General features: G+C 42.2%; 1 protein-coding gene across 1 annotated transcript in view; it reads left to right on the forward strand.

Annotated features, from left to right (window-relative positions):
• GXYLT2 (glucoside xylosyltransferase 2) overlaps positions 1-21,284 on the forward strand; it is a 93,632-nt gene that overhangs the window by 16,334 nt on the left and 56,014 nt on the right. The window contains exons 2-3 of the mRNA XM_042977159.1: positions 6,217-6,409; positions 14,498-14,629. Coding sequence (XP_042833093.1) covers positions 6,217-6,409; positions 14,498-14,629 — 325 coding nt within the window. The remainder of the gene's footprint in view (positions 1-6,216; positions 6,410-14,497; positions 14,630-21,284) is intronic.

Raw genomic sequence — 21,284 nt, forward strand, 5'->3', positions numbered from 1 at the left:
GACCTTGAGATCGTGACCTGAGCTGAAGTCGGACGCTTAACCGACTGAACCACCCAGGCGCCCCTGATCTTTTTTATTTTTTAAATTTTTATTTATTTTTGAGAGACACAGAGCACGAACAGGGGAGGGGCAGAGAGAGAGGGAGACACAGAGCTGGAAGCAAGCTCTAGGCTCTGAGCTGTCAGCACAGTGCCCGACGTGGGTCTCAAACCCATGAACTGCGAGATCATGACCTGAGCTGAATTCGGAGACTTAACAACCGACTGAGCCACTCAGGCATCCCTATTCTGATCATTTTTTTAAAGATAGAGATTTTTTGTTTACTTACATGGCCTTATTTTGATGGTATATAATGTGCCCTTGATATAAATTAAAAGGAAAGAATTTGTAACCACCAGCTGAAATAAGATTTTGGAAGAAAATAAGCAAAAACCGTGACAGAGAATAAAAGGGAGGGTGTTCCTTTGATGAGGTAGTCAGGGAAGCTCATACTGCTGTTTAAAAGAAAAGGAGGATCTGAGCAAAGGGAAGAATATTCCAGGCGGAGGACACAGTTTGTTGTAAAGGTCCAGGATGTGAGCATAGCACTGGGTGTCTCAGGTAGAAAGAAGGAAAGGTGGTGGGTGCGGAGGTCACGAAACACAAGGGTCAGGAGGCTCGAGCATCTTCTGAACAGTGGGTGAAGTCCTCAAGAATGCTAGCAGGGATTGGTGGGGGGAGGAATTCTGTGAGTGAGGAGCTAAGTCTCAGGAAGCTGGGAGATGCCAGCAAGAAAGAGAAGGTAGAAGAGTTTTTATCCACATACTTCACTCTGAAGACACGTGCCATGTCTGGGTGTAGCAGTGAGAAACAAGGAGGACACCAGTCCTCTTATTGCCCCGGGGGCTCCCGGGGCAGGGAAGGAAGAGCAGCCTCCACTTGGAGGTTCTGCTGGGGGGGTGGCATCCTCACAAAGCGGCCATGTTTTCATTAAGTCAAGATGCGAAGAGAATTCCCTAAGGAAAAACTGAGCATAGAGTGGGTTTTCCTGAGGGCCTGGAGGGAGAGTTTGGGAGAGAAAGGGGAGGTGACAAGTCAGCTCAGATCTTTAGTTTTTGGCTATAGCTGAACTATGGGTGGTTGTGGTACAACTGTGTTAATAAGCAAGCTCCAGGATCTCTCCCAAGCCCCACTGATTCGGAATCTCTGTGGTGTGGAAGTTTGCATATTAACAGGCACCTAGCATGACTATAATGTGCAGCTGGGTAGGGAATCCCCTGCGCTGGATGCTAATTGGTATCTCTTCCAGCTATAAAACTGTAAGAAGGATGAGCCTTTGGATCAGGGCCCTAGCACTGAGCAACAAGGAAGAAATGGATTCAGTGAGCATTTCAAAAGCTGACTCAAGGTGAGAATATGAAAGAGGTGGCGCTAGTCAAAGGGGTTGGAAACATTTTTAAGCCCCACATTAGGACTCTTTTGTGGTTGCTACACCGTAAGTTTGTTTCCATGTGGCTTAAGTAAAAGGAAATGTATTGGCTTAAGAATCGAACTGTATCCAGTTATGGTCAGGGGCACCTGGAGGCAAGTATTCAAGTAATGCCAGCAGACATGTGACCCCACCCCACCCCCATCACCTTTTGGCTCTGCTTTCTACTGTGTTGACTCCCATTCAGATTCTACCAGTGTGGTGGCCAAGATGGGTCCATCAGTTCCCACCTTAGCTGGAAGTTCCTCAAAATCCTGGACAGCAAGTGTCTACTCCAGTCTCCTTTTATAAAGTATAAATAAGAACATAGTTAGCCATCCGTCAGAACAGTGTTCCGTTCCCTATCACCCATTCCCTGCCCAAACTCTGTAATTCAAGGCGTTAAGGAGTTTTAGGTTCGTAGACTGGACTTGCTTGATCCTCAAAGGTCTCAAGTGACATCGGAGAGGTGCTGAGTGCGTCATTGGTAGGAGCTGGTGAAAGGCACACCATTTCAGTGCCCTTAAACTTGACTATTCATTGTGATCACATGACAGAAATGCTTACTACCTGAAGCCTGAGATTTTTAATGTAATGTGAGAAGTAAGAGAGTGGGGGCAGCAAAGGTCTCGTTAATCCCAACCACTGATAGTTGACCTGCCACCAGGAGAGGCCTTTATTTTTCTTTTTTAATACCTGTCACCAGACACCAAGAAAGAATGCAGTCCCTAGCCCCTGCTTTTTGTACTGTGCAGTCCCAAATCATGGAAGTCTGCAGAGAGTAGCCTGTAGGCTGCAGAGGAGGGCAAGCTTTTTTTAATCAAAAAAAAAAAAATTGTCTGGACACCTGGTTCAGTTGGTTAAGTGTCTGACTTCGGCCTGGGTCATGATCTCACTGTACGTGAGTTCGAGCCCTATGTCGGGCTCTGTGCTGACAGCTCAGAGCCTGGAGCCTGCTTTGGATTCTGTGTCTCCCTCTCTCTCTCTCTCTCTCTTTCTCTCTGTGCCCCTCCCCTGCTCGCGCTCTCTCTCTGTCTCTCAAAAATAATAAACATTAAAAAAAATTGTCAAGTAGTTTGGGCATACAAAATAATACAGATATTAACATAATGAATTTCTGTGTACCTAGCACTCATCTTAAGAAATAAAAATTTAGGGGCACCTGGGCAGCTCAGTCGGTAGAGCATCTGACTCTTGATATCTGCTGAAGTCATTGTATGATTGAGCCCCATGTTGGGCTCTGCACTGACAGCCTGGAGCCCGCTTGGCATTCTCACTCTCCCTCTCTCTGCTCCTGCCCTGCTCTTGCTTTCTCTCTCTCACTCTCAGAATGAAGAAATAAACTTAAAAAAATTTAAATCCCCAGAGATAACCACCATCCTGCATCTGATGTTTATCATCCTCCCGTATGTTTACTTTTACTACATGAGTCTGTGAACAACACAGAGTGCTACTTTGCTTGCTTTCAAGCTTCATCTAAGGTATTATTCTTTTGAAAGTTGCTTTTTTCCTCTTTGGCTATGTGACATTCTGGTTTGTTCATTTTCACTGCTATGTAGTATTCCTCTTAAACACATTATAGGGGCGCCTGGGTGGCTCAGTCAGTTAAGCGTCCGACTTCAGCTCAGGTCACAATCTCGCAGTCCGTGAGTTCAAGCCCCGCGTCGGGCTCTGGGCTGATGGCTCAGAGCCTGGAGCCTGCTTCCGATTCTGTGTCTCCCTCTCTCTCTGCCCCTGCCCCGTTCATGCTCTGTCTCTCTCTGTCTCAAAAATAAATAAAAAAAAAAAAGTTAAAAAAAATTAAAAAAAAACAAAAAACAAAAAACAAAAAAAAACCACATTACATATATTCATGTTCTCCTTTGCATGGACAGCAATGTTATTTTTAGTTCTTCACTATTACAAACCGGGCTGCTGTGAACATTGTTGCATGGGTCTTGTGTAAATGTAAAAGATTTCTTTAGGTTACATATGTAGGTGTAGGACTACAGGGCTGGAGGGTGTATGCGCATCTTCATTCCTCCTAGACATTCCCAAATGGTTGTCCAAAATGTTTGGGTCAACTTATACTGCCCCGGTTCTTTCTGAGCTGTCCCCCACACTCATATCCACTCTGAAGCTTGGATGATCCAACGTTTATTTTATTCCTTAATTTTTGCCAATCTGAAAATAAAATGGAATCGCTTTATTGTTTACATTTGTATTTCCCTGATTACTAATGTCAAAGCCTTTGTTCAAGCAGAAGCTCAATATGTAAAGCTAAACTGGACAGAGTTATTTGGAACGGGGCAGTATTTCATATTTAAGGTAGCTATGCTATTACATTGACTGTTTTCGAACCTTCGGATGATACCTGTGCTCCTAAATGGAGCATAATTTCAAGGAAATGAGTTTTCATTGAATCTTATCAGTAGCATATTTTGGCCAGTCTTTTGCATGATTTGTAACTGACTGTGATTTTAGCATTATCTGTGACACAGCCTTCTGATCCTTTTACATAAGTTATTGGGAGCTGGCTTCAATAGTAGGTATGAAAACCCACCCACAGGGCTCAGGAAGGGAAGACATCAGAGTCCTTATGGCAGGGGTCCTTGAATTTACCAGACATGCTCCTGATTGTGTACCTTTGCTCTCACTGTCTCCTCTGCCTGGAATGCTCCTCACCCAGAAATGCCCATGACTCATATCCTCACCTCCTTCAAGTTGTCGTCAGATCTCACCATCTTAGTGAGGACGTTCCCAACTTTGCACTGCATAAAAATATCTACCAGCCCATCGGCCACTCCTGTATCCCTCCCTGTTCAAGGGTATACCTCCTTCATAGTCCTTATCGCCGGATAACTTTCTATATAAGCTATTTAGTTACTATTTGCCTTGAGTGCTACTTCCTTCTTTGTCTTTCCCCTACCACCTTGACAGTGTAATTTCTTCAAGGGCAGGCATCTATGTCCGTTTTGTTCACTGCTGTCTTCCTGGTACCTAAAGCAGTGCCTGACGCATGGTAGGTACTCAGTATAGATTTGTTGGTTAATAAATGGCCTGAAGTTAGCAAGAAAAAGAGCAGAGGGGAAAATTTCTGAGAGACACACACAGAGAGAAAGAGAGAGAGAGAATACATGTGCCAAGACCTGGAGACAACTCAGCAGTCTGCTGACCAGAAGTGAAAATGGATGGAAAGTATGAATATGTGACTGTGGCCACGGTTATGAAGGGCTGTCCACCGAGGCTGGAGGTGCTGGAGGCAGTTGCTAGAGATGTAAATACGAGCCATGATCATCATCACTTTGGACTCAATCCTGAGGGCAGTCAGGAGCCCTTACCTTATTGTAATCAAAAGAATAACACAATACTAATTGCATTTTAGAAGAACTTCACTCTGGTGCCAACAAGAAGAAATCAGAGGGTGGGAGTTAAGGATAAGACTGGAGGCAAGTGGACCATCTAGGGAGCTGACAGAGCAATCGAGGTGAGAGAAGATGGTGGCCTCATCAGGTAGCAGGAGGAGGATGAAGAGAAGAGGACAACATTGGAAGATGCTTAGGACATCTCAAGTGTCTTCCTGTGATCCCTGAAGTCAGTGGAATCTGAGTGTCTCTCGGCATCTGGACTTCGTTGAGCTTCCCCTGAGCATGCTCGTAAGTAACTGAATTGGAAAGCTGTCCGGAGTGCCCCACCCACATCTTCACCTCTCCTCTTGATGAAAGAAATCTGGAGCAAGACTTCCATTATTCAGCAGAGCAGTGGATAATGGAGCAGTGCACTGATTGGACTCGAAGCTTTTGGAAGGAAGGTAGCATTCCTCGTCCAAGTTTCCCTGGCCTCCAACTCTTTTGTGCAAGTAAATTAGTTTCATTTGTCTCAGGGCACCTTTTCCAGGCCAACTCCTTCCAACTTGCCTGCGAATGTCTCTCAGTGGTGTGTTTGAGGCTTGGCTGCGTCTCCTTGTCTGGAACAAATCTTTTATTACAAGGAAATAGCTGGATGATGATTCTGGACTCTTGGACCCTATTCCCCTCTCAGCTGTTGACTCAGTATCTGATACCTTGGTAATTTTCAGCTCAACCTGCCTCCTCTCCTGCCTGTTTCTCATTAATACGACTTACATGCTGGAGGCTGAATTTCAAGTCTACCACCTCAGGAATCTTGAGCGAGACAGTTAGGATTAACACCTGTTTCTTCAAGACTTTCCGAGGATGTGATGGAGGCACATATGTTCTTTTCTTTGCTCACCTCCTGGACTCGCATGGTTTTCCTTTGGTGTGGTGGTCATGCATTCCACCGCAACCTAAAACCATCCAGATGATGGAAGTATCATGTTGCTCGTTTCACATGGGAAAGCCACGACCCACCCTTGTCTTGTTCATGTTGCGTTCAAATCTAATTTGCGTGGCCTCTCTGAGTGTGAGCACCACAACCCCTGTGTCAGCTGTTGAAGCTTAGCAATGCTATTTCCAAACATGGGCCATTCGGCAGGCAGCAGGCACTCGACAGCTGAGTGGGGCAGAAAAAGTCTCAGACACCTAAGGCAGGCCAAACAGTGACTCATGCTGCTATTGCCAGGATAAATATGGGAATAAATGGTATTTTTCTCTAAGCAGGAAGAATTGTCAAAATGCTTATCACTTTATAAAATATAACAGATTGTGCCTGTTCATGTTTTGAAATGTTCCAACTATTCACTAGCTGGGTTGTTTTGGGTTTTTTTGTTTTGTTTTGTTTTGTTTTTTATGAGTTTAGTAATAGCTTTAACTTGTTTTTCCTCTTCCTAGGAGGCCTGGAGAACTCAGGAGTTTCCAGGCTGTGCTGCCTCCAGAGCTCTGGATCCACTTGGCCGTGGTGGCCTGTGGCAATCGGCTGGAGGAGACACTGGTCATGCTCAAATCAGCTGTACTCTTTAGCCACAGGAAGATCCAGTTCCACATCTTCACAGAAGACTCTCTGAAGCCCGAGTTTGAGAAGCAGGTGAATGTGTATAAATGGCAGCACCATGTTCCTGAGTGCAGACAGACTGCATTTTGGGAAATGCATATCCTGGTTGCTAATGTATTTCTGCTGTGGACTCAGCTGTGTGGCCATAAACTCTTGACTGTCAGTCTTACTGTTCTTACTTATAATGCGGGGATCATTACACTTGCCTTACAGAGATCGTAAGGGTTCTATGTGATGATGCCCTTGAAGCCCAGGGCTTGAGCCTCTGGTGTCGTTAACATTGTTCTTATTTGGGGGACAGGTAGCTTTTTAAAAAAATCTATTTATATATGTTTTTTGAATGACAAGTAATAGATGTTCAGTAAAATAAATTCAAATGATACAAATGTTATGAATTAAAAGGTACGAGTCCTTGCTACCCTCAGTCTCACATAAGATACTATCAGAGTTAACGATTTTGAGTTATTTTTCCATGTTTTTTCATGTGCAGATGTGTGTGTGTGTATGTATGTATCTGTGTGAGTATATGTATATGTGTGTACATGTGTATTTGTATATATAAACATCTGCATGTTTGGGGAGCTATTCCTGCCCGTGGGTCCTATCCCTGTGCTTTAATAAAGTCACCTTTTGGCACTGAAAAAAAATTAAACATCTACATGTTTAACACATGCAATTGTATGTGCCTGGATTCAAGTGTGTTTCTTTTACAAAATCAGAGTTATTCTCTATGTGTTGTTCTGGAACTTGCTTTTCCCCCCTTAAAACCATATTGTCAGCATCATTCCAGGTCAGGACTCAAACATTCTTACCTCTTCTCTTCTGGTGGCTGAACAGTATTTTGTTGTATATCTGGATCCTTGTTTATTTGACTTTTCCTACAGTGAGGAACAAGTAATGATTTTTTACCAGTACACAAGGAGAACTTTGGAACCACCTCTTGTCCTCAGTCTAGGTACATGTGTGACTTTGCAGACCAAACTTTGCTTTGTCTCGGAAGTTTTCTCTTGTGGTAAGGCCTCGAGTACTGGGAGAGTGAGAGCCTGTTTTGCTCTGTGTCTATTGACTGGGGTCAAAGCAGGGCGGCCTCCTGTCGCCAGGTTGGCCGCACTAATGAGAAATGCCAGAGAGGCATGTTGAGCAGAGAAAGGCTAATAACAGAAAGCTAGAAAACATGTTAGGTTTCCTAAAGAAAAATGTCATCTTGACATCCTCACCAAGGGAAGCCAAAGAACAAATAGTCTTGAAGCTTTGAAATTGATTGGAAACTGCCTTAAAAAAGATCTGAGTCAAAGGAAGGGGAAGGGGATAGAACACACGTGGTTAGCTGCTCTTGAAGCTGTGGGGACAGGAGATGGTGATGATGGTGATGGTGATGGTGATTATCATCTATCAAGGGCTTCTGATTTGTGATGTACTCTTCTTTAACCCTCATGGGAAGGTAGCACTCCTGTTTCTGTTTTGCAAACAGATCATCGAGGCACAGAGAGTGTTAGTGGTTTGCTCATCAGGTGTCAGTTCAAGGTCACAGACTCAAAGCTCCGTGAGCCTAACCACTGTACCGTACTCCATCTCAAGCTAGTAGGCAGAAGACTCAAATGCAAACCTCACCTCCACTGTGCACCTTCTGCTTGATCTCCAGCAAGCCTGGTGGCCTTTTAGAGCTTCAGCTTCCCTGTTTGTAACTTGAAGCTAGTAGCATTGATCAAAAGAGCTAAGGTATCTGGAATCAGGATAGGCTAGGTCAGGCTGCTGTAACACCTCCTGAAAAGCTCAGAGACTTGCCTTGTGCCTGCTACATGTTTCACACAGGCACTCAGGTCTGGGACCGAAGATGACAAAGACTGTTCATGCTCTTTTTTTTTTTTTTTAAGTTTATATATATATATATTTTTTAGTAATCTCTGTACCCAACGTGGGGCTCGAACTCACAACCCTGAGATCAAGAGTCTTACGCTCTTCTGACTGAGCCAGGCAGGTGCTCCAAGACTATTCATGCTTTGAGTTGCACCTGCTGGAACATTTGGCCTCTAATGTTCTTGGGATGCCATACAGGAAAGAGAGAGACAAGTGCTTCATGACTATGCATTTCACTCCCTAAGCTTGACAGCGATGTGAGTCTTTTCTGCTCACATGTAACTGCCCAGAAGCAGTCACGAGGCTCACCCAGCAGCAAGGGGCTGAGAAGTGCTCAGTGTGCAGGAAGGGAGGATAAACTAGCTGTGGGCAAACTCTAGCAATGTCTTACACAATATCCATCTAACACGTATTTCTTGAGTACCCACTGTGTGCTAGAGGCTGGGACATGAGACGGAGCAGAACAAACTAGACTTGAACTTAAAACAGATGAGGGGAAGGAAGATGCGTGTATGTACAATTATGTATATGGGGCAGACTGTGTTTTCCAGAGAAGCCCCAGCACCCCCACCTTGTGTTACTCGCATCCTCCTGTGCTTCCCTCCTTCACTGACCCAGGATTGGCCTCTGTGACCAGCAGCATAGGGAGGATGCGATGCAACATCAGTTCTGAAGTTAGGATTTATTTATATATTTATTTATTTATTTATTTATTTATTTATTTATTTATTCATTTAATTTATTTTTTAAATAAATTTTTAATGTTTATTTATTTTTGAGACAGAGAGAGACAGAGCATCAGTGGGGGTGGGGCACAGAGCGAGGGAGACACAGAGTCCAAAGCAGGCTCCAGGCTCTGAGCTGTCAGCACAGAGCCTGATGCAGGGCTCAAACCCACAAACAGTGAGATCATGACCTGAGCCGAAGTCAGACACTTAACCAACTGAGCCACTCGGGGCCCCTGAAATTACGTTTTAAAAGGCACTGCGCTTTCTATCTTGGTCACATTCACTTTCCCCTTGGGTCACTTGCCGTGGGGTAAGCCACTTTCATGTCAGAGCAGCCGTTGTAGAGGTCGACATGATAAGGATTGAAAGCTGCTTGTAACACACGAGTGAGCTTGGAAATGGAAGGTCCCGCCCCATGAAGCCTTCAGATGACTGTAGCCCCAGTCACAACTTGGACTGCACTCTCATGAGCCACCCAAGCCAGAACAGCCCAGCTTACAGAATTTTGACTCTAGGAAACTACGTGAGAGAATACGTTTTTGTGGTTTTGAGCTACTAAGTTTTGGGGATAACTTGTTATAAGGTAATAGCTAATGCATACACATCTACTTATGTCTTACATATGTATGTATGTATAAAAGAGAGTATGCTAATGTAATATTCAGGTGACATTTGAGGCTAGGGCATGGAAAGGATACAGCTTCTGCCTCACTCTTTCTTGGGTTACCTGCCCCAGGAACCTGGCCAACATGTGAGGAAGCCCAAACTAGTCCATACAGAGGGCTCGTGTGGAGAGGCCTGCTCAGAGAGGAGCTGAGGTCCCCAGCACGTAGCTAGCCTCCACTGCCAGGCATGTGAGTGGACCAGATTTCAGATTCTAGCCTCCAGCCTTTCAAGTTCCTAGCCGAGGCCACAGACATCATACAGCAGTGTAAGCCATCCTTCTGTGCCTTGTCCGAACACCTGAGCCGTGGAATCTGTGAACATAATAAATGGTTGTTTTACACTGCTAAGTTGGGGGGTAATTTGCCATGAGCCATAGTAATGGGCACATTATAAATTAGGAACTGACTTGCATGGGAAAATCATTGAATTTGAAAAATCATTTGAATTGCTCTGATGACTTTATTCCTTTGATGGCTCATTTCCTCAGGTCTTTGTCAGACCAGTGAAGCTCAACTAACAAAGGAAATTGTACTAGGGTGCTAAAAGACAGGCAGGGCATATGGCCTCATCCCTTTCTCTCCCATGCAAGGATTATGGTGCCAGTTTAGATTAAAAAACCTTGTCTCCTATGTAAGTTACAGAACTTCTCTCAGTCACAATTTCTTCACCTGTATCGAAGGGCAAATGAATCTTACTGTAGAGCATACTTGTGAAGCTGACTCAGATCATCTATTTATTCTTTCATTCAACAAAGATTCTTTGGAGTATCTCCAGTATGTTGGGCACTTTGTTAGCTCCGAAGTAGTAGATTAGCAGCAGTTAGTCTGTGTGAAGCCACAGGAGATGCCGGTGTGCAGGGGCAAGTTACGCCTCCCTCCTCGAAAGTGTCCCTTACAAAACCGAGGCATTGTGGGAATATCCAGTTTCTTGTGATAACTTCTGGTGAAGCTCAGGGCCATATATCTTAGGGCAAAACACAAAACAAAGTGCCAGTTGATATCATGACTCCTCTAGAAGCTGTTTTATGGGTGAATTCTACTATATCTAAGTAGACTTTAAAAAATAATTTTTTAAGCTGTGTGAGTCCAGTATGTCTGGTGATATTTACCAAGTATAATATAGATACTTAATATTTTGGAGTTTCATTTGGTCTTGTCATCTCCCAATATAGAAGCTGAAAATGCCAGCTGGTTGATTTCCTTGCCTCTCTAGGCAACTCGCGAATCAGACGTGTGCTTTAGGCTTGGCTCATCTGTCAGGAAAAAGTGGGACCCGGAAGTGGGGATAACCACCGTTGCATTCTGGTGATAGGTAGGGCCAGTGGGATGGCAGCCTTCTTGGTGGGTGTGGTGTGTGGTTCTGCCACAGGAATAGGTGTCAGCAGGAACTTTCAGTGGCTGGAGTTCAAATACATGCATTGATTTAAATGTAAAAGGACTGAACAGTCCAGTTAAAAGACATAGATTGGTAAAGGTAGATAAACCCTTCTAGAAGGTAGGATCCTAAAGATCAAGGAATCAAGGGAAGCAACAGACCATGGGACCTTCCCATTTCCCTTCCAGGGCTGATTTTGGGCTGTTGTGCCGTCGCACAGTTGTACTGAGTGTTTGTGCCCAGTGTCCGTTCTGATGTGTCAGTGCAGTTGTGCTGGGTATTTGTGCCTGGTTGTGGCTTCTCATTGGTCAGTGCCCTTTATAAATCAGTTATTAAAACCTTTATCACTCTTCCTCTTTCTCATTCTGAGATTTCCCTCCCATATATCCATCTCAAAATTGCAAAGTTATTCATTTTTGAAGTTTATTTATTTATTTTGAGAGAGAGAGTGCGTGCACAGTGTGTGCGAGCTGAGGAGGGGCAGAGAGAGAGAATCACAAGCAGGCTCTAGGGAGCCCAACACAGGGCTTGAACTCATGAACCATGAGATCATGACCTGAGCTGAAATCAGAAGTCAGATGCCTAACCAATTGAGCCATCCAGGTGCCCCTCTTCAAACATTTTTATGTGACCATATAAGCATTATATGTACATTGTTAAAAAATCATAAAACTATAAAGGAAAAAAACCAACCTTCCTATTAATGGTCAGGGAGAGCAATTTTTATGTATTTATTTATATTCTTTTTCTTTTCATATAAACATCAGAAATGAGATCGTATCCTACATTCCCTTTTATACCACTGAGTCTTATATTATTGAATTTCTTCTAAAACTGGGGTTAACTACTTTCTTATGTAAAGTACCAGACGGTAACTTTTTTAGGCTTTGCATGCTGTGTGGTCTCGTAGCTACTCAGCTCTGATATTCATTGTAAAAGCAGCCATAGAAATATGTAAATAATTAGGTGTGGCAGTGTTCCAATAAAACTTTTATTTATGGACACCGAAATTCAAATCTCATGTCGTTTTCACATGTCTCAGAATATTACATTTGTTTTTATTTTTTTAACTATTTGAAAATATCAAATCATTCTTGGCTATGTGCTTGTGGTAGCAGGTTGGATTTGATCCTTGTACAACCAACAGCTTGCCAACGCTCATTGTACATTGTTGTCATTAGTTGCTGCATCATATTCTGTTCTGTAGACAAACCCCAGAGCTTATTTAACCAAATTGTTATTTAGGTTGTTTCCAACTTTTCACTGTCACAGACAACATTATGATAAACAACCTTGTAATAAATATTAATGTACTTTTGGAATTTTTCCTTAGAAAATTCTTAGAAGTAGAACTATGGTGTCAGTGGGGAAGCAGATAAGCATACGGAAAGATGCTCAACATCAAATGTCCTTGGGGAACTGCAGCTGAAGACAGCAAGATACCTACACGCCTATCAGAATGGCTAAAATCCACAACACTAAATGCTATCGAGGAGGTAGAGCAACAGAAAATCTCATTGCTGGTGGGAACACAAGACAGCACAGCAACTTTGGAAAGCAGTTTGACCATTTCTTAGAAAGCTACATGGAGACTGACCATACAATCCAGCAATCAGACTCTTTGACATTTTCCCTAGATGAATTGAAAAATTGTCCACACAGAAACCTGCACATGAATGTTTATAGCAGCTTTATTTGTAATCACCCCAAATTGGAAGCAAGCAAGATGTCTTTCTATGGGTAAATGTAGAAACAAACCATTGTATATCCATACAATGGAACGTTAGTCTGCTCTAAAAAATAAATAAGCTATTGGGGCACCTGGATTTCTCAGTCGGTTAAGCGTCCGACTTCAGCTCAGGTCATGATCTCACAGTTTGTGAGTTTGAGCCCTGCGTCGGGCTCTGTGCTGACAGCATAGAGGCTGGAGCCTGCCTCAGATTCTGTGTCTCCTCCTCTCTCTGCCCCTCCCATGCTCATGCTCTGTCTCTTGTCTCTCAATAATAAATAAATGTTTAAAAAATTTAAAAAAAATAAAATAAAAAATAAATAAGCTATCAGTCTACAAAAAGACATAGGGAAAACTTAAATGCATACTGCTCTGTATAAGCAGCCAATCTGAACAGGCTATATACTGTATGATTCCAACTATATCCCATTCTGGAAAAGGCAAAACTAAGAGTAAAATAATCAGTGGTTGTAGGGGTGGTGCCTGGGTGGCTCAGTCGGTTGAGTGGCTGACTCTCAATTCTGGCTCAGGTCACTATCTTATGGTTTGTGAGTTAGAGGCCCACATTGGGGCTCCAAGCTGGCAGCTTGGAGCCTGCTTGGAATTCTCTCTCTCTCTCTCTCTCTCTCTCTCTGCCCTTCCCCTGCTCCTCTCTCTCTCTCACTCTCTCTCTGTCTCACAAAATAAATAAACATTAAATAATCAGTGGTTGTAGGAATTCAGTGGGAGGGAACGGTGAAGGGATTTTTAGGGTGCTGAAACTATTCTGTAGTGGTACATGCCTGCCATTATACATTTGTCAAAATCCGTAGAATGTACAACACAAAGAGTGAACCCTAAGATAAGCTATGGACTTTACTTGCTAACATATCGATAATAGTTCATCAATTGCAACAATATGCCACACTAATGCAAGATGTAGGTAATAGAAATGGAAACTGGGGTACAGAGGGAAAGGGGGAAGGGTAGGTGGGAACTCTATTCTTCCTGCTTAGTTTTTCTATAAACATAAAACTGCTCTGAAAACTAAAGCCCATTAATGAAATAACATATGCAAAGAAAATAATATATACTCATTGTAAAAGTTCTAAAGAACACAGAAGTATAAACTTAAAAAATGAAATCACCACCACCACCTCCACAGGTGCCCACATGTAACAATTCAGTGTCCATCTGTAGAGATTTTTCTCTCCATATAAAATATATATGCATATGTTTTCCAAGACAACTTATATTATGAAATTTCTTTTTTATTTTGCTTTTTCTAAAACCTAACTATCATAAACATTTTTCCATGCCAGAAAATATAGATCTACCTTATTTTAACTGTTAACAGTAGTCTATTGTATAGTTCTATCATAATTAATTTTCCCAGTTCGTACTTATTGGTCATTTAGTTTGTTCACAAGGATTTTTTTTTTTTTTTATTACAAAGTAGGTTGTGTTGAAAGTCTTGTGCCTTTATCTTTTGAAGTTGGTTATTGCCAGTTTCCAAAGTGCCCTCTTGGAAGTTTACTCAAATTTATACTCCCCTTGTGTTATTTATGTACCAGCCTCCTAACACCCTTGCCAACTCTGGATGTTATCATTATTATTTTTTTTAATTCTAGCCATGGTCTTTCATTCACTGAGCACTAATAGTGGTGGTGAAGTTAGATTTTCTGTGTAAGTTGCCTGAATAGTGTCCACTTGAACATCCAGAAGCTTCAGATGTTTTCCGTATCTTTGGGGCCTAATCATCCTCTTATTGTATTCCTTGTTTTTTAGTTACGACAGTGGCCTGACTCATATACAAAGAAGTTTGAGCACCGAATCTACCCCATCACATTTTCGGTTGGAAACCCTCAGGAATGGAAGAAATTATTCAAACCGTGTGCTGCTCAGAGACTCTTTCTTCCGGTAGGAACACGAGCCTTTAATAAGGTGTTCTCAGGAGACAATTGCTCTTGCAAACATGGTGAAATTAACTGGTGTTAAACATTTTACTTAAAGCTGAAAATGTGTTTCTCTTGGATTCTGTAGTTGATTTTCTTACTCTTCAAGATATAGAGAAAGGGTTCTTGTGTGCAAGAAGTTGTCTTTCCAGGGGCACCTGGGTGGCTCAGTTGGTTGAGTGTCCGACTCTTGATTCCGTTCAGGTCATGTTCTGACGGTTCGTGAGTTCAAGCTCCACATTGGGCTCTGTGCTAGCTGTGCAGAACCTGCTGGGGATTCTCTGTCTCCTCACTGTCTACCTCTTTCTGTCTCTCTTTCTCTCTCTCTCCCTCAAAATAAATAAATAAACTTTAAAAAAAAGTTGTCTTTCCACAAGATTGAGGGACTAAGAGCATCCAAAGCATGTCTTGTATTATGAGTCTTTGTGATTATTATTATTTCTCTTATAACAATAACTATTGCCAGATGTAGCCATGCTAGGGAATAGTTCAAAAAAGGCCCAGAGTTCTGGATCAGGCTTTCAGTTTTTAATTTTTTAATTGAATGCTTTTGTTACCTTTTTAAAAATCCTAAATAGAAAAATCACTGAAGATATATCAAAAATTTTTTTAATGTTTATTTTTTTTAATTTTTTTATTTTTTTAACGTTTTTTATTTTTGAGACAGAGAGAGACAGAGCATGAACAGGGGAGGGACAGAGAGAGAAGGAGACACAGAATCTGAAGCAGGCTCCAGGCTCTGAGCCATCAGCCCAGAGCCCGACGCGGGGCTCGAACTCACGGACCGCGAGATCGTGACCTGAGCTGAAGTCGGCCGCTTAACCGACTGAGCCACCCAGGCGCCCCTTAATGTTTATTTTTGAGAAAAAGATAGAGCGCAAGTCGGTTAGGAGAGAGGGAGACACAGAATTCAAAGCCGGCTCAGAGCTGTCAGCACAGAACCCAAGGTGGGGCTCAAACTCATGAACTACGAGATCATGACCTGAACTGAAGTCAGATGGTTAATCATCTGAGCCACCCAGACCCCTCACCGAAGATATATCAAAACTGATGTCTGTCATGGAGCAAAGATGGCAGCTTTGACTTATGAATTGCACTCTTGATATTTGTGACAGATTTGTGCTTTTGGCAAACATTTACTTGGTGCCCATTAAGTACTAGGCCTTGGGTTAGTGATGGCAATATGGTAATGAGCAAGTTAGTGATAGCCTCGCTCCCTTGGAGTTTGAGCCTAGCAGGGCACTGGACAGGTAATTGAAAGTATGATCTATGCTGAAGTCCCATGGATATATGTAACCTGGGGTTCCACACTGGTCAGAGAAAGGTCATAGAAGATTCTTTTGGGACGTTGCATTTATGCTGAGGCATGAACACCGGAGAAGTGGGGATCACTGGGTGGCAAGGGCCTGGTTGGCAATGAGAGAGAAGAGGGTATTAAGCAGATACAGTAATATGTTCAAAGGCCCTGAATTGGGAAGGAGCATGTTTGGGATAATAAAAGAAGGTAGAGTAGCCAGAACATAGAGTGAATGAAGAGGCCAGTAGCAGTTGTATGGTCTGGTCTTTGTGTTAAGGACATTGAAAAGCCATTGACTGATCTCTAGCTTGGAAGTGGCATGATCTGACTTGTGTTTTAAAGAGGACACACTAGTTCATTGCAGTGTGGACAGTGGCATCGCTAGACCAGTTGCTGATGAGGTAGGCTATGGTGGGTGCCCTAAAGATGGATTCAGAACCTCCCCAAGAAGTAGTATTTACCAGTCCTTGTGATTGGCTAGTAGTAAGTGTTGAATTGGGAGAGTACGGTGATAAGTATTTCGCCCAGGTTTCTGACCTGAACAGATATTAAGGCTGATCTGTTTGAAATTGCCTATATTCAGCTATTAATGACCTTGTTATGGTTCATCCTACTAAGTGGATGGTGGTCTTCGGAGAGATGGAAAAGGCAAAAGGGTGACCTGTTTTCATAGGAGGGAGATGAGTTTAATTTGGGTCCTATTTTGACTCAGAGGTGCCTGGGAGATGGCCATGCAGAAAAATCTCACCATGTGTCGGCTTGAAATCCTAAATGGCAAGTTGGTCCTTTTAGCATTTCTTACCCAGAACCTGTGAGAAGAAAAAGGCCTGGTGGTCCTCTTGGTGTCTGTGCACGCTCACTCACTCATGAAATGGCCTGTTTGTCACATGCCATGGACCTTCATGTGAGGTGGGATTAACCTTATAAAAGTGTGGGTAAGGAACAACTAATTTAAACTGGAACTAAAATCTGTGTGTTGGTAATATAATAACTAATTACCATGTCAGAAGATGAGAAAAAAATGTCAGGTTTCTTTTCCTTATCTCTGTTTTAGGGGGGAAAATGTATTCAAAACCCAGGTTCCTATTGGAAAATTGTCTCTCCCACCTATCCAAAAAATATAAGCAACCCAGTGGAGCCACATTTGAATTTTCCCTGACCTTGAGTTGTGCCTTTATTGCCACGATTAAAAAAACAAACCTACCACATGATGGTTTTCATTCATTCCCAGCTAAGTAAGCATTCCATTTTGAATGACAAATGAATGCTGGTATTCCTTATCTGCTTTTGATAATGGAAACTAGCCCTCCTTAAAAATAATAAAGAGGGATTGTAGTTGACAGGACATTTACCTTCTCCAAGTCGTGTATCATAACAGCAGATTATGAGCCTGGCATTTTGGGGCATCAGTAGAATGTATTGAACCTCAGGGTAATTTGAAGTAAAGTCTAGGTGATGTTTTCCTTGAAATTCATCTCTGTAAAACCAAATCAAATGTATTACTGAGCCAGCAGAGTGAAGATGGAGATCCCAAAATATGAACATTCTAGCAAGTGGTAGGTCAGTCGATTGAGAACCACAGTCTCACCCATATTCTGAGGCAGTGTCATCTACCCCAAGCCTGTAGAAATAAAACCCCTTCTCACATAAGATCTCACTATCAGAATAAGATCAGAGTACAAGCCTGCAACCAAAGCCTATTAGTTTCTTAAGTACAATTAGTGGAATTCAGATCCCACCAATTCACGATTTATGAAGTCCCAGAAACGAGTGGACCTTTAATTTTCTATTTCTGTGAATAATGGTTCTAAGAGCAGGACCATTATTAGTGCAAAGTAAGCTCCAGCTGGCTTGTACTAGTAAGCTGTCTAAGATGCATACCACTTTCAGGTAACTCAGAAGCTGAAAGTATTTAAAACAATCTGTCAATTACAAATAAATCAAATCTGTTCATTCAAATTTATCCTAGAGTACTTTTCCCTTTTCCTTTAGTGACAGCCGTAAAGCTTTCACTATGGTAAAAATAATGGAGTGTCATGAATTCATAATACCTTTCTCCCATTTAATTGGAATTACTGAGATTTTATAATGGCTCTATACATTTTGTTGCACACTCTGCCTCCTTGATTCCAACAATCTATGTCCTCACTAATTGTGGTCTTCTGGGGACCCTAGAGATATTTAAAACATGACAGGGATCATTGAATTGCAGAATCTTCAGAGACTTTATTGGCAAATGGCATCCATTGTGGAAATTCACATTAGGTTAAGGTGCTATGTAGTTCTCACTCGAGGAGAAAGGCCCCCTTTAACAAAGTTTTGATAAATTCCAAGATTACAATAATGTCTCATGTCATTCTTGCTCCCAACACTTGGCCACAACCATCCATCTCAGAGGAAGAAGTTAGTGAAGGATATTGTCGTGAGAGGTAGGATAAAATTGCTTACATCCTTGACCTGTAAATTCTTCCTGAATTTTCTGGACATTTCGATATTTCTAACAAAGTTGACTCATCCTTTAATATTTCAAAGGCATACCATGACAAATAAATAGAAATCTTAGATTACCTAGGTTTTCTACATCACATCTCAAGTAGCAATATGTAATCTTTCCTTTTTCCGCTTACAGTTTGTTAAAGAGGTTTGTAACTGGTTCCAATATTTGGAACACTGTATACTTACAAGAAATATTTTAATGAGCCAGCTATAAGCTAATGGACAAGAGAGGTTACCTGACTTATAAGAACTTTCTATAATTAAGGTCAGGCCTCTGTGCTATTATTAATATTATAACTCAGCGTTAGCAGTTAACATTCAGGCTTCCTTGGAACCAGTGCTTTGGACGTCAACAAATACTGACAGATATATGAGAACATATTAAAAATCCTTAGTGAGAGGAACATCTATTAGAATCACTACAAATGATGCCTCTGTATTTCATTAAACATTAAGAAGCCATAAATTATTAGGATAAGATGAGCTATCACAAAGATCCCTTGAAAATGACCCTCGATCCCAGTTTGGTTGAACAAGCTTTCCACACTCCTTATCATTTACTCACACACTATTAAAAGCTTGACATTCAGGATATTAGTTACAACTCTTGGTTACCTGTGAAAAAACTCAACTCCCAAGTAGCTAAAGAAAGAAGGAAATTTTTTGGCCTGACAGTGAAATGCAGATGATCCCAAGCATAGGACTGATCTGGGGGCTCACATATGTCACCCAGCTCTGAGTGCCTCTCCCTCAGTCCTTCCAGGGCTCACTCCAAGAGTATAATGATTGCTTGAAGCAGCCTGAGATCCAAATGCTAGAAGCTTAGCCTAGTAGAAAAAGCAGAAAAAGCAGAAAGGGTGGCTACTTCCAAAATGGTGGCAGAAGAACTCTGTGCAAATGTTCCCCAGAGAGATAGGCATAAGTGGTGAAAATTATTTTTAAAGCAACTATCTAGAATCTTTGGACATTATGATAAGGACCTAAGCAAATAAAGAAACAGATTATTCAAGAAAATCTACTAATGTAACCAAATCCAAGCTTGCTTTGCTCACTACATAACAGGCCCATAATCTAGAGGCAAGATGTTAGGGTAAGTAAAGTGACTTTATTTGGAAAGCCAGCAAACCAAGGGGATGCAGACCATTGTCCTAAAGAACCATCTCCCCTTGGCAGGAAATTTGAGCTTCTTTTATGTTGTTAGCAAAAGAGGGAACTGAGAGGGAATTGGAGTCCAAAGATGACTGATGTCTGTAGATATCTGAAGAAGGTTGTGTAACTTCTTTGTCCTTGGTCAGTGATCTTTGTGTACAGGAATCTGGTCATGTCATTCCTGTGAATGTTAAGCATATCATAGTCATTTCTGTATGTGCTTCCCTATCTCCTCAGGTAAGGTAGATTTTGGGTAGAAAGCAGTGTTTCCAAATCTTAGCCGTAAGCAAAATGTCTTCGCTGATTAACATGGCTACCTCTAGGGCTAAAGCAGAAGTTTCTAAGCTTCCGTCACACTAGCAAGGGAAATAGAAGCAACATGGAGTCAGACATGCTGGTTTTCTCCCTGTTACAGTAAAACTTGGTAAGAAAGAGGGAGAGTCTGACATTTGAACCTCCCTCTGGTCTCCCCTTCCAACTCAGCATGATGGAATGTCAACTCTGGGCAATTCAGTCAAGAATACAGGGATCCTTTCTCCCCAGCTCCTGTTTGAGAAATACGGTATTAACTTAGGGAGGGCAGGCCATGAGGAGTTCTCATCTCTACAGCTATGTATCACAGAGCTTAAATTCCAGGCAAATGTAGCCAACATCCTGGGGCTTCCTTAATTAAGAGGAAGCTGGTACCTTCATGAGAGCAACAAACTAAACTATAAGCTAGTTAGTTTACCAGGGAGAACAGGGAAAGAGACAGATAAAAAGTGCCTTCTTGGTGCCAGAACAACGTTCAAAGTCTGGCCTCAATAACTATCCCTGCAAATAAGCCTAAATTGAATTGGATCAGATGGAGGAGCACTTAGTGCCTCAAAAACAATTAGCTGGCAGTTAGTGGAGGGTAATAACTGGGTGTAATACCATCAGAGGTAGACAGCTTAACAGAAAGATTAGAGAGTCAGTCAAAGAGAGGTGATAAAACCACTATCATTTCAGGATGGCTGTGTGCATGCCCCAGGCTGCACCCACTGAGGAACAATACCACAGGCTGCATAGAGTGGGTGAAGTGGACTTTCCTAAAATAGTCCAGGCAAGATTCTAAACAAATGAATAAATAAATAAACATCAAAGGGTGCCAGGGTGGCTCAGTCAGTTAAGCGTCTGACTTCAGCTCAGGTCATGATCTTGCGGTTCGTGAGTTCAAGCCCTGCATCGGACTCTTTGCTGACAGCTCAGAGCCTGGAGCCTGCTTCAGATTCTGTGTCTCCCTCTCTTTCTGCCCCTCCCCTGATTGCTTGCTCTCTCTCTCTCTCTCTCAAAAATAAATAAACATTAAAAAATTTAAAAAAAAAAGAAATAAAAAACATCAATAAGCCCTGTAGGTTGGAGTTGCTAAAATATATTATCTAAAACATCCTATCATGCTATAATACATTAACATGCTAAATACATTATCCATATTTTTTCATCAAAAAAATTTGAGGCAAAGAAACGGAAAACTGTGACTCATTCACAGGAAAAAATGCAAGCAATAGAAAATGCCTGTGATAGGACCCAGATGTCAGATTTAATAGAAAAGACTTCACCCCTTGGGGGCCAGGCCTCGCTCTGGTCACTTGATGGGGTCTCATCCCTAGGGACATAGTACAGCCCTGGGGCTCTGCTGGTGTGGGCTCAGGACCTG

Source organism: Panthera tigris, chromosome A2, assembly GCF_018350195.1.
Source record: "Panthera tigris isolate Pti1 chromosome A2, P.tigris_Pti1_mat1.1, whole genome shotgun sequence".
Taxonomy (NCBI): domain Eukaryota; kingdom Metazoa; phylum Chordata; class Mammalia; order Carnivora; family Felidae; genus Panthera; species Panthera tigris.